Source organism: Colius striatus, chromosome 2 (genome assembly GCF_028858725.1).
Source record: "Colius striatus isolate bColStr4 chromosome 2, bColStr4.1.hap1, whole genome shotgun sequence".
Classification (NCBI taxonomy): Eukaryota; Metazoa; Chordata; class Aves; order Coliiformes; family Coliidae; genus Colius; species Colius striatus.
Window position 1 is genome coordinate 81,378,830 of NC_084760.1, and position 17,159 is coordinate 81,395,988.

Here is a 17,159-nt window from a genome sequence, read left to right on the forward strand (position 1 = left end):
AAACCCTAAGCTGTTTAAAGGAGGCAGTCTGTCCAGCTGGAAATTCTGCTTCTGAGATGTTTCTGTGTCTGCCTAGACTGGGGTGAGAGCAGTACTGCTGCTGATGGCCATTTTCCTAGTCAGTCTGGTAGGTAGGTAGACAGATAGGTCAGCACTCAGCAGGCAGCTGGAAACGGCGTGGTAGGTGTGTTTTCCAAGTACTATCCTGCTTTGTAGGGTACAGTTGGGGAGTGTGCTGTCAAACAAAGACCCAGGTGAGCACAGGACACCCTGCCTGGGGGTGACTGAGTATAGAGACTTCTGCACCAATGAAACAAGGGGGTTGAACTAGATGATCTCTAAAGGTCCCTTCCAACCCCTACCATTCTATAACTCTATAAATATCTATATATCATATGTGTGTTGCATGCATGTACATACATATGTATAAGATGATGTTTGGACAAAAGGAGCTGATTTTGTGCATCACCTGCAAAGAGACTCACCAAGTCTCAGGGTAGGCATATAACAACCCACTTTGCCACTACTGTGACCTTGCTTCTCTCTGTTTTTTTTTATAAGACCATAGCATTAACCTGATTAATTTACTTTAATTGGAGAATAGTATTAGCCTGAAAGGTCCCACTTAAATCACAGGGAAGCCACAGCCAAGCTCTTCAAACATCCACCCATCTCCATTCACCCTCCTGCAGATGCTTAACACAGCTGAGTTCAGCACAGCTGGGCTGTGCCTTGGCACAACAGCCTTTCTCTATTCACAGGGCTTGTTTTCTGCTCTGAAGGGAAACACCTGCACATCTCTAAGCGAGATTGGCTCAGAGCAGAGAAAGATCTCAGCTTAGAATTCACAGGCTCCCCCACTGAGCCACAACCCAAACCTGATGGGAGGACTAACTGCAGAGGCAAGAGCTCCAGCAAAGCAGAGGCCTCAAGGTACCCAGGACAAGCTGACTACCCTCACAGCCCCATCGGCCCCTGCCTGCTCCAGCAGCTGAGCACACAAGGGGTTTTGGACACCACAGAACTCAATAGCCCCACACTGATGTATGCCAGAGGCAGCAATGGGGCACAGCAGCTACACCAAGCAACAGCCTTCAGGAGACACAGCTTAGTTCTCCTTTCTCTGGTTCCTGCTGAGGGATTCCACAGTGGTCTTTGGCAAATCCTTCCCCCACACCCGGGTGTGGCACCCAAATGAGGCCAATGTCGTTAGTCTCCTTTGTCACTTACGCTGGTAACTACAGCCAAAAAGTATCCCTTAAGATCTTTGTAAATGCTACTAACATGCTTTCTTTCAGCTTCAGAGCTGTTGCCATATCAAGGCTTATAATCTTGTTTTACCACAAAAACTGCCACAAAAACTTGCGGGCCCAGCTTACAGAGAAGAAAGAGGAGGGGTGGGCAGAACTGAACATAACCCAAACGTGTGCCAGGGGCCCAGACCACAGCCCTGGGAGCAGCAGAACCAGCTCTGCACCCCAGCTAACTAGCTGACTGCATGCTGCAAAGCGTTCTGCCAATCCACCTGCTGTACTCTGGCTGCACCACAATAGGTGTCCAAACCTCCAACGTGGCTGAGAAAAGAGATAGGACAGAGAAGCCTGCAGCTGAGGAGGGGTTGTGGAGTTACAGCAGCCACTGAGTTTTTGAACATCATCTAGGGCCCCAAAGATGGGTGCGCTGGGCAAGCAGGCTGCTTTGGAAGAAACATCAGAGAAAGGCAAATCTGTGCAGAAGATATAAGAGCAAAGGGCTTGGGGGAGGCAGCAAGTCCACCATACAACCCTCAGAAAACGGGCCAAGGCCAATTAACAATGAGTTGCAGCTGACAGAGAGGAGAATTTCAAGATAAGAGAGATGGCAGGAAGCCTAGAGATCAGAGCTTAGAGGGAAGAGGATAAAAGCCTCCTGGGAATGAATCTAAGCAGGACTGCTAAGGGAATTCAGGCTAGTATCTCTAAGAGGCCCTTGGAAAAGAGGTCATAGGCTCTCAAGATGATGGTTAAGATAGAGGTAGGAGTAAGGGGGAGAGACAAGAATTGGCTCAACAAGAGAGGAAGGGGTGGGGAATGCACGTCACAAGTACCTGGGATGAAGTTTTTAGAAGAAGGGGTGAGAGAGTTACAAAACAGGCACTCGTGTTCCTCTGCAGTGTAAGCAAAATGGCTGCTAAGAATTTAGGGATAGAGATTAATACTTAGAGGCTAAAATTATGAGCCAAAGCTCGTGGGGTCACTCACCCTTCTGTTTTGGGGGGAAAAAAGATGAGTCAGGTCACATTCAACCCCCAAGGAACAGACAGGCTACTCAGAAGCCAAAGCACCTTCTCAGTGAAGGAAGCACCAGCAAGGGCCAATATACCATATCAGGGCTAGCCTCAAAGGGAGCAGCTGCAGAGGGAGCTCCACTTACATGGCAAGAACCTGGCATTCATTTTGGCAAAGCTCTTGCTAGTTTGTTTTCAAAGCATCCCCCTTCCTGTACCCCCACCCCTAAACACCCAGCCAGCAACAAACGCAGAGAGCAACCAGAGCAGTGAGTATAGCAGCTGTTAACACTTTATTTCATTACGCTTGGTTTTATTATTATTTTTCCTTCAGATTGAAAAAGATAAAGACAGAAAAAAGTTACAAAAGTACTAAAAGGCAACAATACAGGCAGGCCGCTGGTGGCTGCTGGCAGCCGGGGCAGACAGCCTGCAGTAGGCCTCGGGCCCAGGCCGCACAGGGGCTGCTGCCTCAGCCGCCCACACCGGGAACTTGCCTCTTCGGACAGGTACCAGGCTCAAACCCATCCCTTCTCCTGAGCACAGGAATTTGGTCTGAAGGGGCAACACTTCCTGTCCTGCACTGGTCAGCTTGATCTGGCAGCAGTTAAAAAGCTGAGGTTCGCCATCCAAACAAGATAAGCAGAGTCTCTACGGGGGCAGGAGGAATCGGCAGAGGAATTCGCCTCTATTAAAGAAGGCAAGGCAACACGATGCCTTGGCCAGAGGTATCTCACCAGCAAAAGGAAGCAACCCCTCAAGGGTGGTGCTGGTGCAGGGGATGGTCCAGCTGCAACCATCTGGAGCCAAAAAGCAGGCAGAGCTGGAGCAGCATCAGGACAATGTCCCCTCACCGCCTTGCTCTGCTGCTCTGCCTGCCGGCCTGCACAAGAGACAGTTGGGGAGGGAGGAGGGTAGGGGTGGGGGATTCAGCTCCCCAGGCCCACACGACTTTTGGGTTTTCCCCAGGATCCCAGAAAGCACCAGTGAATGCTGGTTCACTGCATGGCCTCCTGCTGGCAGCTGGACCAACCCTTGGTCTCATCCAAAGAGTGGCATCACAGACCTCCACACTGAAGCAGATTTAAAAACAAAAATTATATCACTCACAGTTGCTCCTCTTGATCCAGACAAGAAGTAAACTACTTGCTTCCCCCTGCATCCAGCCAGATACAGGCGCAAGGTGGGGAATGCCTAGACAAAGGGGGTACTCACTCCACTAGGTGCAGCAAGGGATGCCTTGTTCCTCTGCCTCACCAAGAGATGCAAGAGCTTGTTCTATTAACTGTTGCCTTGTGGCTTGCACCACATATGTGCCTCAAGGCCAGATCCCAGCCAAACACCAGTGATAGCAAGGCCTATCATGGGCCTAACTGCCTTAGGACTCTACAGAGAAATGTCCCGCAGTTTCACCCAAACTCCCCTCCTATTTCTTCCACCAACAGGTAGCCACAAAACAGATACCTCTTTCTCCCATTCCATGCTACGTCTAGCAATACTTCTTCCACTGACCCAAGAAGAGTCTACTTGAATTTAATAGCCAGGATAAAGGAGTGGGAAAGCCAGCCTCCATCCAGAGGAGTGGAAAGCTTGCTGGAGACATTACATTTGGTTGAGTTTGCTGATACCAAAAGTACTGCATATCCCCAGAAGACAGACAGCCTCAGCAGAGAGGAGATCCAAGAGCGCAGTCACCCCCAAGTTGCTCTCTGATGAAGCTGACAGGACTGCGGGTGAGTGCTATATTTTCTTGGATGGCTGAACACAGATTTTCCATTCTAGAATTTTCTTCTAACCTCTGATCTACTACAAGTAGAAGGCTCCTGCCTCCCATTTCAATTCCATTTTAGATGCTATCACTAAATTGCCAGCACACCAGCCGGAACACACAGCTAGATGTGCCGGTAACCCTTCCCATCTCCCTCTCCTAAGGTCTTCCACTCAAGCAAACTTGAAGTGAACATAAATTATAATAAGTATGAGAGGGATTTTCTTGCTTTGCAGGTAGTCTTGTACAGTTTCTATCTCTATCGCTGACCTCACTTCTGAGTGGGAGAAAGGTCAGGTCTATAGCAAAGCACTGTAGACCTAGCTGCTCTTGGGAAAATGGCTGGACTTGGTTTCACGCCTTCATCACTCATCCCCGCTGCCATGTACACCATACTAGTCCCTGAACCCCTCAGGGATATCTTCAACTACCACCATCCCCATGTTTGACACCACCAAGGTGGTTGCCCTTGCATTTTGTGGACCTAACTGGTTTGTTTTGCCCCGAAAGACAAAAATCTCCCCCTTTGCCACTCTCCCGATATGGCAATGGTATGAAAACAGGCACTGCTGCAAAGCTGTGTGCTTCCTGCTGCCAGAGAGGCTGTATTGCAAAGATGTGTCACTGTCCCCTTCTCCCACCCATCCTCTTGGGTATGGCCACCTCCCCTTCTCCCTGACAGGCAGGTGGTTGGTTGATAGTTCCTGAGGTTTTTGGAGAAACTCCTTCAGTAGGCACATGACGGTTCTTCCACTGGAGCTATCGGGCTCAGCGGCTTCAAGGTGCTGAGGGAACGGAAGGCAAAGGTGGATGGATCGTACACAAAGTGGGGCGGCGGGCGGCCTCCATTGATGCTCTGCAGGGGAATAAAGAGATGGATGAAGTCAGCGCTCATACAAGCTGCAAACAGAGATGTTCTTGCCTACAGTGCTTTATCACATCCCCCTCTGGTACAATTACAGTCTTGAATGGGTGGACATGCTTGTACTTGCAGCAAACGGCACTAACATCAGCAGCGGAACACTTTGCTAATGTCCTTGCTCCCACCTCTCAAGAAAAAATGCATGCATCCCCTCCAGGACTGAGGTCCCTGGGATCCACATGACCAGGACCCATGGCACCTGTAGCCACCAAGGGAAACTGACTATTCATGATGCATTTAGAATGACAGTCAGAATAGCATTGCCAGAAGGTATCACATGCAAAAGCTAAATTCAGATTCACCTGGCCTTGAAAGAAGATCTACTACACTTTCAAAGCAGAGAGATAAAATCATCTCTTCAATCTTATTTTTTCAACAGCTCTCCAGTAAGGATTTACAAATCACCCTTTCTTAATCCATGAAGTCCCAGACACACTGCAACTCTCAAGACTTTTGGCTCCGGACTCCACTGTTAAACAAGGACTAGCTAACAGGTGCTTGGAGGAAAAGATCCCACCTGAAGTCCTTACAGCTTGGTGTGTACCACCACTCCCCTTTTGTTTGTTGCCTGTGCTCAGAACAGATCCAGAGAAAGGAGTCCAGAAACACTTGTGCACTCACTGCACTGCTGTTTCCCACTAGGCTGTGCTGGGACCTGTGGATCCAAGAGGAATTATGGTACCAAAGAAGTGATTCCACTCTGTTAAATAGTGTTTTCCTTTTGCTTCTCAGGAATTTAAGTTTTGTTTCTTTCCTTGTGCAAGGAGAAGCACCAGTGGGACAGCTGTTTTACAAACACCCTTTGGCCAGGAGACAATATCTCACTGCTCTAATGAGCCAGCAGAGTATTTAACCATGATCCTGCAGAGTTCATTCCCCAGGGACTGGTGTGAACTACTGAGTGCCACATGCTGGGAAGTTCGGCAGCTCAGAAACTCGTGCAAATATCCCTTACTCTCATCATGCTGCCATCACTGCTGGGAAGGGCTTCATCACTGTTAGAAAGAACCAAGTGAGAGGAGATCTGGCTTGTGCTCTGGTGTTATGTGCCCTCCTGCTGCCTCTCCTAGGCTTTTCCTAACAAGACCCATGGTTTCCCTTGCTCAGTCTGCCCTAAGGTAGTATTCCTCAAAAAATTAGGCTTTTCAGGAACATTTACCAACTCTGCTGTCCAAGACAGTGGCCCATTTTGGCACTTCAAAGCCCAATCTGCCAGGCAGACACAGCCACATACAGCACAGCAAGGTGACGTTTTGATGCCACCTACCTCCATCTTGGCTGTGTTTTAACTTGTCATCAGAGGATAAGCACATGGAGCTTTTCCCAGAAAGCTGCTCAAATGGTCATGCTTACCCAAACCATCACACCAAATTAGAGAGCACCATGGAAGCATCCAAGCCAGACCCCAGGTGCTACAGTCATTGCAGCAGGACCTGGAAGCCTCTGCCTCCGGGATCTTGGTCACAGCTTGGCCCCATGGGGCAGCCTTCATGTCAGAAAGGGCCTCTTTAAAAGCCAGTGTGGGTGCATGTTCTTTCCTGGTTCGTACCTCCTCTGAAAATTAAGATAGGCACTTGAGAATGGAAAATGCTAACATGGTGCTTGGCATCAGCTGTGCCTGGAGTTTCAGCCAGCAAATCATGCCCTGCTACACTCCTCTGACACCTTGGTCAGCAGCATAAGAAACAAGAGAGGGAGATTTAAGGGCCTTTACTCAATAGCCACCTGCTGTGGGGTTATATATGGTGTGTGCTCTGGCAAGTCTCAGAGCTGGAGGGTAACATAGCAACCTCTATTGAAAGCTAAGGGGCAGAATAAATCAGCACATTTGTCCTTCTCCAGAGCAAAGAAGGTCCCCTGCAAGTGCCAAGAGGGAACAGGAACAAAGAACCTGGCAGTCCTCTCCATTTTGAAATGCCAGACAGGATTAGGGAAGGCAGCTGAATCAATTCATTTCTGGGTGATGGCAGATGGAGAAGAGGCTGGGGAAAGACGGGTCCAGAGGACAGATGAAAGTCACCCACTACAAATTTCACCAAGATTGGGTGGAAAGGCATCCTGGGGTTTCCCTCTGGGGCCAATGTGTGGTGTAGAGAGCTGTCTCAGAGGATCACAAGGCAGATGGGCGCAGAACATGGGCTGAGGTAAAGGACAGGTCTGTCAGAAGACACAGGAGGATACAGAGATTCACAGGTGGTCAGGCAGCTGCAAGTAAGGCTCAAGCTGAACCCAATCTTGCTTCTTCATCGTGGCATCTCACATGTTCACAAGACAATGGCTGGCTTTCAACAGCACAGCCACCACAACAGCAGGCAAGGACAGAGTGAGAAGGGCCCTGTGCCCAACCATAGGCAACAACAGGAGAGGCAGTAATGCAGCTTCCCTCATTCATAGGAGCACCCTGACTGACCTACAGTCATTTGTAACCCTGAGCAGTACAGATCTGTCTTGTACCTAACTTCATGACTGCCAGGGCAGCACCTCTACTAGAGACATTACTACAGGAAAGAAAGAGTACTAGAGTACTAGCACCAACTAGCACTCCACTCTCTTCTTGCAAAACAGCATGATTCCTTTGGAGCTCATATCCTGCTCTAGGGATGACCAAGGCCTGATCTGGCTTAGTCCACAACACCATTTGGGATCACAGCATGTGGTGGTCTCACTCTGATGAGTAACACATGGCAAAACTCTGTAGATCATTTCCCAGAAAGAAGACAGATAGGGCTGGCTGCCAGAGAGGGAAACACGTTCCTCCCGTCCTGTTTGCTTGGGCCAGCTGACTTCCTGTAGTCTGGGCAGGTACCTGAGCTAGCCTGTCCTTCCCATTGGGCACCTCACACCAGCCTATGACACCCAGGACATTGCTTTGACTAAGGTAGGCTGTTAGTGTTGCTGCAGGCCCCCTGAGGAGCTTGCCACAAAACCTGCCTTGACAGCGCCCCTGCTGAGCAACCACAGGTCAGCTCCTGCAGAGGCTCTTTGGAGCACAAACACTCCACGCTTGACATTGAAAGCTGATGCGTTCACTCTAATGGCATTCAGGCAGCTGGGTAACTCACACAAAATGGAGCCCTGCACTAATGGCAATCATTAACCAGAGCCTTCAATTTGTTAAGCAATGTATTTACACAGCTGGAGAACAGCCCGAGAGACAGGCACTCGGCTGCTGGCAGAAGGGCACCCACGCTCGGATGCTCCCTCTGTCACACACCCCCAGATGCTCACTTGCACACACTCACCTGCTCTCACATGCCTCAGGTTCTCCACAGTACACACACACTTCCCTGGTCACACGTCTACATCCTTCTATGCACAAGTTGACCTCCTGCTGGCTTGGAAATCCCAAGGAAAGCTGTCTCCACTCATACAAATATCTGCTCACACGGTAACTCAGGCTAAGGGGGACCTGATATCCACCGAGCACAGCTCATGGCTTGCTTGCTTGCACAACTGCCTGGAGCAGAACATAGGTTCAGTACCTGCAGACACCCATGCTGCCACATTGCATGCCTCATTTGTGCTAGATAAGCTCCTAAGGGAGCTTGTATCACATTTCAAGCAACTATGTGCAGGCTGCCTCAGTCACATGCACCCAGACACATGCTTCTCCCCTCATACACATGCCTACTTACATCCCTATACTGGGGTCACCAGTTACATTCTCACCATTAAATACAGGTGGCAAATAAGCAACCAAGCTTGCAATACACATAAAGCACATTAACAAAGCAGCACACCGAACGATGGTACAGATAGCAATTGGATGCAGGTGCCTCAAAGAAGACTGGTGAGATTAATCACCAGAAAAGAAATGCAGAATTTCAGTCATATTATTAGCCCTCAGAAGACACAGAAATTGGCAACGGCCCCAAAAATCCATCTGTAACATAATAGTACGTTTCAGCATGAAAAAAGCACGAAGGAAGTAGATAAACAGGTAACGGATAAATCTACTGCTGCAAACCCACATTCCTCCTAGAAACCCATCCCTTACTGCTGTGAAGCCTGGGAAAATATTTCAAATGCAGATTGTGAAATAACTTAATTTTGGACTCATAATTCCACAGAAGTGTGGTTCTCTTCTTCGCACAAAGCAAAAGCAAGCACAGCTCCAAGCGTGCTTTCAGCTGTGGGAACAACAATCCCCACAGGAGGCGGCAAACCAAGTTACCTAACACAACAATGTCTTAGAAGGGAGTGGTGTGCTAGGGGTGATACAAAACTAAGCCCTGCTTAATACTCTTTGGTCCTCTTTCATAAGAGCTCTAGCATCCTGGCAGGATTCAAAAAAAATCACATCAGCTCGTGCACACTCTGCCAACCCATCCCCTACTCAGGGCCAATCCAGCACAGGAGTCCCTTCTTTCCTACCCTTGGGCCCCAGAAGTTGGGAAATGCTGCTGAGCTCCATTTAAAGGATGTTGCCTTCCAGTGGTGGCTGCTTCTCAGTGGTGGCTGAACTATCCCTTTGCACTCTGTAGACTCACTTGTTAAAGAAGTCCTTTGGGAAGAAAGGCACCATGTAATTGCAAGTTGTAAAGGCGCATCCGATTCCCACCACCGCCCTGTGTGGAAAGGAATAAATCCCCAGAAGAGCCTTGGCAGAGACAGCTGTCTGCCCCCTGTGCTGCCTGGCTGTGAGGCAGCTGCCGTGCCCCAGGAGTGGGCAGAGCCAGAGGTAGCAGCAATACTCAGGCAAGGCACAGGGAGAGAAAAGGCTGTCAGACTCCACAGTGGGGCATTCACAGGTACACTGATTTTAATTTCCCTTTGTCCTCCACTCTTTGTTGCCAGGCGCTTAGAAAAGAAACTGGTGACACTTCAATGAGTTAAACCATCAGCAAGGGAAGCGGACCCTCATGCCTGCTCCTGTCTACATCTGCCATTCCAGACACAGCTCTGACGAAGCCACTTCCCATCACCTGTGCCTCACTCTCTCCAGCATATAATAAACACATCACAGTCAGGCAGCCAGGATGACCTAATTAGTATCCAGGTGTTCCAACCTTCTGATGAGAGGTGATTTCCTTCCAATTACAGTCTTGCTTCAGGCAGTTTTCAAGAAATTGTGGCTGACAAGCAGGACTAGCTCCTCCAGTGGCACAGCAATTCACATTTAACTGCTTCTTTATTAACTCCAAGAGGACCTCTAACAATTTACTCTAGTCACAGGCCTGGTGCAGCTCAAAGAGTAACTTTTCAAAGGCAAACCGCTTCCCTCCTGGAAGTCTCTCCTCCACCTCCTAGGTTCATAAGCCATTTAATTTCAGGGGAGAGCTAAAAAACCATGACAGAACTTCATTTTAAGGTTACTATTCTCCATTCCCTTCCAAGAAAAGGTCAAATCCAAACACTGTTCTGACAAGGGAAAAGAAACCCAAAACTTTGCAGCCAGCACTGCTTTCCTGTGTTCTCCATTATCCTTCCCTAAAAGGCTAAAAAGTCTGTCTTCCTCCCATAACATAAGGCTGCCTAACACCTACTTCTTTCTCTGAAACCATGTTGCAAAGAACAGGTCATACAATCATGTCACTATTCCTCTTAGAAAGGAAGAAAAAAGAAAATCTCTCAAACATTTGCAAATGTGTGTGCAAAGTTGTCAGATGGCAATGACTAGACTTAGAGAGGTGCCACCAGACAGACAACACGATGTTTTTGGAAAGTACTTCAAAGGGCCTAGCAGATGTTTGCTGGTCACTTGCCCAAAAGCAGAAATGGGGCAGTTTCAAGATATGGGTGCTTGCTGGCACTAGCATGATAAGCCTTTCTTCTCCTCTCTCTCACAAGTCTTTGTGAAAGCTGACTGCAAGCTTTGATTTTGCCTGCCTGACAACCTGAGGGAAGGAGACTGCACACAGATGGGTCATTCAGAAGGGCAGGTTCTCAGTGCTCACTGGCCAGCTTGGAGAACTCACTACTCCAAGGTCTCAGTGGTGGTCTTGTTCCAAAGGCCACACAAATGTCTTGGAAACAAGTGAATGAACCCATATGCCTCTGCTAGTGAGCTGTGTCCTGTCCTCACTTTTGCTCCTGATATGAAATAGCCTGTGCTTCCCTGCACACATGCTGCAGTAGCTCCTGCACACACCATGGGCCCTATGTGCACCAAAGTGGGAGGAGGAGAGGGCGTAAGAGGAGCTACAAGCAAGCACAGGCAAGGCACAATCTGGCCCTAAATCTCTCAATTACATCCAACTCCTTAGCAGTTTTGGCCTGCATGCAAGTGACACCATCCCTTCCTCACCACCTTTCCACTCTCCAGAGCTCTTATGTGTGGCGGGAACACCCTATCCCTCGAGGAACTGCAGCTGGCTGCCCTCACAGCCCTCCTTCATGGAACCCCAGGTGCCATGCTCCTCACAGAGCCCACATGTGGTGCCTACCTGGGCAGGCGCAGCTTCCAGTTTGCATGAGGCCAAGGCAACCCAATTCCCTCTGGCCAGGCAGGCTGGCACAGAGCAGCACACTACTTTCAACTTAAAGGGAACCCAAATCAAAACTGCAAAGTGAGAATTAATTACCCTGGCATAAGCAGGCTGCAAACACATGCTGACATAGTGCACTTGCCTCTGGACAAACCGCCCCAGCCATGGAAGCCAAGTGCAGGAGGTGGGTGTATTAAGGGAGAGGTGTGTGGGAAGAGAGGATTACAGCTCTGGAGACTGGGAGAGGGAATGGGTGCCAGGTTCCCACAGCCACGCGAGCAAAGGAGAGCAGCCACAGTGGGCCTAGATGTGGTGGTAAAAGACACGTCTGGTCTGCCATCTTGGATTTGAAGCTCTGCCAGAACACAGCAGAAGAGCTGCTAGGACCCTCTGCCATCTCTCTCAGTCTAGTCCATCACCTAGGTGTGACCCAAAAGGCACCAAATCTGTCCAGCCCCCTCCACAAAACATCCCTTGCCACTTCCCAGCCCCTTGAGCCAGAAGCAGCCAGTCACTGGGCTGCACCTCTAGTCCTAACACCTCCTTTCTACCCCTCCCGCCATTCTTAAACCAGACCCACAAGCCACACCAGACTACAAAGGAAGGGCAGTGCTGAAAACAGAGTGTCAGTCTCCTGACTCACCAGCCACTCACTACTTTCATGGCACTGTCTGGATTACAGAGCTCTTGGTTATTCCACAATGTCTATTCTGCAAGCACTTACATGACTGAATGGGTGCAAAAGCATACATGGCAGGGATTTATGAAAAGCAGGCAGCAATAAAAATTCTTGTCTGTAAGGAAGCAGAACACAGAGATGTGACAGTCCCTCTTCTGGCTGCTACAGACAAGCTGAAGGCTGGTTGGCCTTTGCCATGAAATCCAGTAAAAGCAATGCTAAAGAAAACAGTGTCTGGAGCCAGATGTTTGGGATACTTTTTAACAGAGGCATTCCCACCTCATCTACACTGAATCCTTCCCTACACTAAGGAAACTCTGGACAAGTCTTTTGTCAGAAATTATTTAGACCAAGGGCTGGAGTTCTCCAGGACCAGCTACCACTGCATAGAGACCTTCAGCTCAGTGTCTGGGTTGGGAGGAGCATGGGAGGAGGCTGCTGGTTTTCCTAGCAAGTAAATAGGAAATGGAATTTCTCCATTTTGCTCAGCAACAATGTCCCCATCAACAGGAGACATGAGCCTGCCTAGAGAACGAGAGCACAAAACTTTCCATGAAAGGCCTCTGCCCAGCAAGTAACTCAAGGATGCAACTGGCCAGGGAAATGCATCTCTCTCTCGTTGTTTCTGAAGGGACAGCTTGGATTTAGGCACTCACTCACATACTAAAGACCAGCAGGAGGGTTTGATAAACCGTTAGTAAGCTGCAGTTTGGGATCTTTGCTGCTTGAGAGGTCATAGCTGTTTAGGCTTCATGATATGAGTATGGATATAGCTCAAAGAATATGGTTGGAACATCAAAGCCCAGACTTCAGTTCTCCTCATGCTGTCTCTCTTTAGACTGAGAAACCAGCAGAGGATGTGACTTGCCTAACTCACTCTGAAACTGCAACCATATTTATCTGCCTCTGGGATGTTACATTTAGCACTGCTTCGAAAGTACCTTGGAGGCCTGTGATGGTAGGGGCAACACAAGTGTGTGTGTGTGTGTGTGTGTGTGTGTGTACAGACATATATATAGATATACATGTATTCACAAAGAGTCTTCTGATTTTCTAGAAATCTTTACTTTGTGCTGTGCAGCCAGAACCAGAAGTTTGCATCAATACTGCTCTGTCACCTAGTATGCCTTGCATTTTTAAGTAGCTCAGGCATCTGCCAAGAAGGCTGAAGCCAGCGTATCTCCTGCTCAGCTCCAGGCTGAAAAGGTCTCTTGTTTTAGAAGAAAACCCAGCATGTTTCTTCAGTGGCCTTTTAGGATGTAGACACGAGATAAGAGACAGGGAAGTTGTTCCAGGGATCTGGCCCCTGTCCAAGCAGAGGGCATTCTCAACTTTGATAAGATCAAGGCAAGAGCACAAGAAGTTCATGTTCCAATTTAAAATTCTTATTTTATTTTTTACATAGCAGGAAGCATCTCTCTGATCAGCCAAGTTATCAGATTGGCCTTGAAATCCCTACTCCCTCTCTGCCTGCCCCAACAAGAGCTCTCAAGATACCCAGGGGGTCTTCTACCCACCTACTGCTGCTGAGACAAGGCCAGCTCCATCAGTCTCATTAAGAGGTTGCACATAAGACTTTGTGAAAGATGAAGGACGAATAAGACTAGATGACAAGCTTGTAAGCCTCATCCCAAGAGGCCCTAGAAGACTTGTGTTATTACAGGAAGGCTTTGGAAGGTGAGTGTCTGTGTTCAGAGCTGTCTGTGGCTGAGCAGGCCAGGCCCAGGTTGGAGGCAGTTTGGGCCTGTGAGCACATGCCCATGCAGTCATCCTCCTTCCAGCAATAGGGAAGAGTCCCCCTGCAACACCCCGCTGCATCATGCTAACGTGCTCTGCATACTGAATATCCATGCACAAGTGTGCAGCCTCTATCACTCACACCTACTGCCTTGCTTCCAGCTACAGACCCTACACTGGTTGACAGTGTGGAACCACTGACCAGGCTTGCACACACATTGCCCACCTTGCTGTGTAACACCCACATAGGCCTATGCCTACCCCTCACCTTGCACTGACATGCTATGCTACTGAGACACAAGTAAACCAGCCCACATGGTGATATATCCTGGTCAGACACATAGGCAGTTATGTGGTTCTTCCCATAACAGTTCATCAACCCATTTGCTACAAGAACCTTCATTTATTCCACTCCTTATCACCATGGCAAAGTCCCAACACTGAATCTGTGTCACCAGGCTCTCAGCAAGAGAGAACCAAGCCTCTCATCCTTTGCAAAAGGCCACATCCAATAGGGCCTCAGAATAGCCCTTCCAAATATGTCCTTGGTGTGCAATGACTGCTGGGCAAGAGAGAGACATCAGAGAATGGCTGAGGTTGGCAAGCACCTCTAGAGATAGTCTAGTTCAATGCTCCTCAGAGGAGGGTCAGCAAGACCACACTGCCCGAGACTATGTCCTGGCATGCTTTGAATATCTCCACAGATAGATACTCCACAATTTCTCTGGGCAACCTAAATTTCCTGCATTTCAGCTTGTACCCATTACCTCTTGCTGGGCAACACTGAGAAGGAACCCTGTGCCAAATATGTCTTACTGGCTGGATTGAGGTTTCCCTTTATATGATGAGGACAGCATCATCTTTCAGTGGTGTTGATCTCTCTCGGTTGCTTCCAGACCTGAGGCCCTTCAGCAAGGCACTCTGCCAGGGATCTGATGCCTCCTTTTTAAGCCGAGTACACAAAAGCTGGCACTCCCAATCATTTGAAAAATGGAAGCAAAAATGCTCCTTTACCTAACAGCTCTGCCACCACAAGAGACTGAAGTATCATATGCTATTGTCATGGAAACCACACGAGCACCTCAGGTAGAGATGCACTGTCCCAGCTCAGTGAGGCTAGTCAGAGAAGTGTGGATTCTGTGCCATCTGTCAGAAGGGTGTGCTCTCAATTTCTGTTTATTTTAGTGTAAGCTGACATGGGCTTAGTAGGGAGTAAAGGGATAACTCTGCCTCTCAGATTCTCCATGAGCACGAGTAAACTGCAATAACGAGCTCAAGGTGCCAGGGGAAGCCACTCCACTGAGGCCTCACTGAAAGCACAGGGACTGGGGGATTGCCACCAAGCAGCACTGGAAATAGCTGCAGTCCAGGGACACACAGAAAAAAAAAAGCAAAAACACATGAAGGTGGTAAACAAGTTGCACTAAAACACTGCAGCAGGATTAGACTGTTGGTAGGTCTGAAGGACAGGCAGAGTCTGGGGAGAGTTCACGGAGCACAGGAGGAGATGGCTCTATTGAAAACAACCCAGATGGAAGCATAACAGAACACAGAACAGATCAGGGTGAATTGTGCAATCAGAAGTATCAGGCCATTGTGGGACTGCTAGAAGGCAGGACTGAAGTGTCCTGGTAGAAAACATATGAGAAGTTGGAGAAATACTACCCAGCTCTGCATAAGGCTTTAGACAGCCCTGTCTGCTTCTCTCCAATACCAAATTCACCTACCAAGCAGTGATGGGCAAGGGCACTCAATACCATGCCCACAAAGAGTAGCATTTCTGGGTACACAAAGGCATCACCTTTGTGGCAACACGTAAATCCTGAAAGACTCTGGTCTGCCAATTTTCCCTCTTGCAAGGTTATAGTTACTGCAGTGAAAGTAGCATTTTTATTAAAGGATATCTGTTTTCTTCACCCTGACCCATTTTTGCCTGTGCATGACAAACATGTGGAGGATCATACAGGGCTCAGTGGACTGAGGCACTTATTTTGGCTGCAATGCACGAGACCACACTCACGTCTCTTGCAGCACCAAGGTACTCAACAAAGGAGACAGGATTGGCTGAAGAGTCGGGGGATGGGGTAATAGAAACAAAGACTGAGAGGTGCAGGCAGTACAAAGTACAAGCAGGAGAGGTAAGCAAACCTAGCTATGCTAGATGTGTGTGTGCTCAAGAATGGGAGATGCTCAGACACTGCAGTTGCACTCCAGCTACAAAGCCATCCAAACAATCTTGTGCTCTCACCTGCCATCATCCAGTCTCACATCCTAAACAGTTCCGCAGACACCAGAGCACCAGAAGGGTATAGTCTCTTTTCTCCCCAGAGATATCTACCAGTACCCTTCACCCCTGCATCAAACACCACTTGTTACCCCAGACTGGCACTTCCTTTGGTCAAGGATCCAAATGATAGTCTAAGGACAGCTATGAGTAACTGTATGGGCTCATAGCAGGGGATGGAGACATTCCCTCCAAGGAAGCTTTGAGTCCATAGTCTCCAAAATGAAAAAGCCAATGTATTATTAGCCTTGTCAGTACCTAACCTAAATTGCAACTACAATCCATACTCCAGAATAGCAACCTTTGTTATGTAGCTGATCAAGCTACAGGAAACTCCAGAAGTAATCCTCTGGGCACAGATTTTCAAAGAGAATCACCACATTTAGATATATGTGGAAAGATGAAGGAACTGCACCAGAAAAGGGCAACTTACACGAATTTTAATAACTCTAGTCTTCGCTCCACAGTTCTTCTTGAGCAGCATGTTCTGAAAGAGAAGTAGAATTCAGTGATTAGTAGCAGTAGCACGAGGAAACCAGAAAGAGGCAGGTTGTCAGGAGTCTATTTTCATCATCATTTAATTAGCAAACAAGATAGACAGATGGTGAAGTGAGATATGAAAGACTAAGAATTACCAGAGGTGGCCATCAAGTAACCAACCTAACCTGAGACTGCAACAATCTGCACAGAGTCCTTTGGCAGTGGCCAGTACCCTGGGTTTTGAAAGAATGTACAAGAAATTTACAGAGAAAAAGATAGAAAAACTGCCTAAAAGGAAGTTTCTTCCTAACTTGTGTCAGTTAGCCGTCAGACTTTGCCCTAAAGCGGTAGAATTCATCTTCCTTTTATGAAGCAAACATTAGTCTATTTAACATAAATATGGATGTTCTCATTATTTAACAGTTATTTTCATTTTTTGTATGTGTTTAGAATTAAGAAACAAGGTACAAAGCACCTGCTCAACATTCTAAATCTCTGCCACTAAAGTTGTCATAACATATGAACCGCACAACTTAAGAGTAATTGCTGGTTTAAGTATATCCTGTTTGCTAACTACAGAAACAACCAGTTGCAG

General features: G+C 48.2%; 1 protein-coding gene across 3 annotated transcripts in view; it reads right to left on the bottom strand.

Moving 5' to 3' along the window:
- Window positions 1-2,550: 2,550 nt before the first annotated feature.
- LOC104563770 (uncharacterized) overlaps window positions 2,551-17,159 on the bottom strand; it is a 58,167-nt gene continuing 43,558 nt past the window's right edge. For 2 of the 3 annotated variants that reach the window (XM_061991282.1, XM_061991283.1), the window contains exons 5-6: window positions 16,518-16,571; window positions 2,551-4,890 (exon numbers count right to left, since the gene is read on the bottom strand). In XM_061991282.1, coding sequence (XP_061847266.1) covers window positions 4,762-4,890; window positions 16,518-16,571 — 183 coding nt within the window. In that variant the 3' untranslated portion in view covers window positions 2,551-4,761. The remainder of the gene's footprint in view (window positions 4,891-16,517; window positions 16,572-17,159) is intronic. The other variant, XM_061991284.1, reaches the window with a different exon arrangement.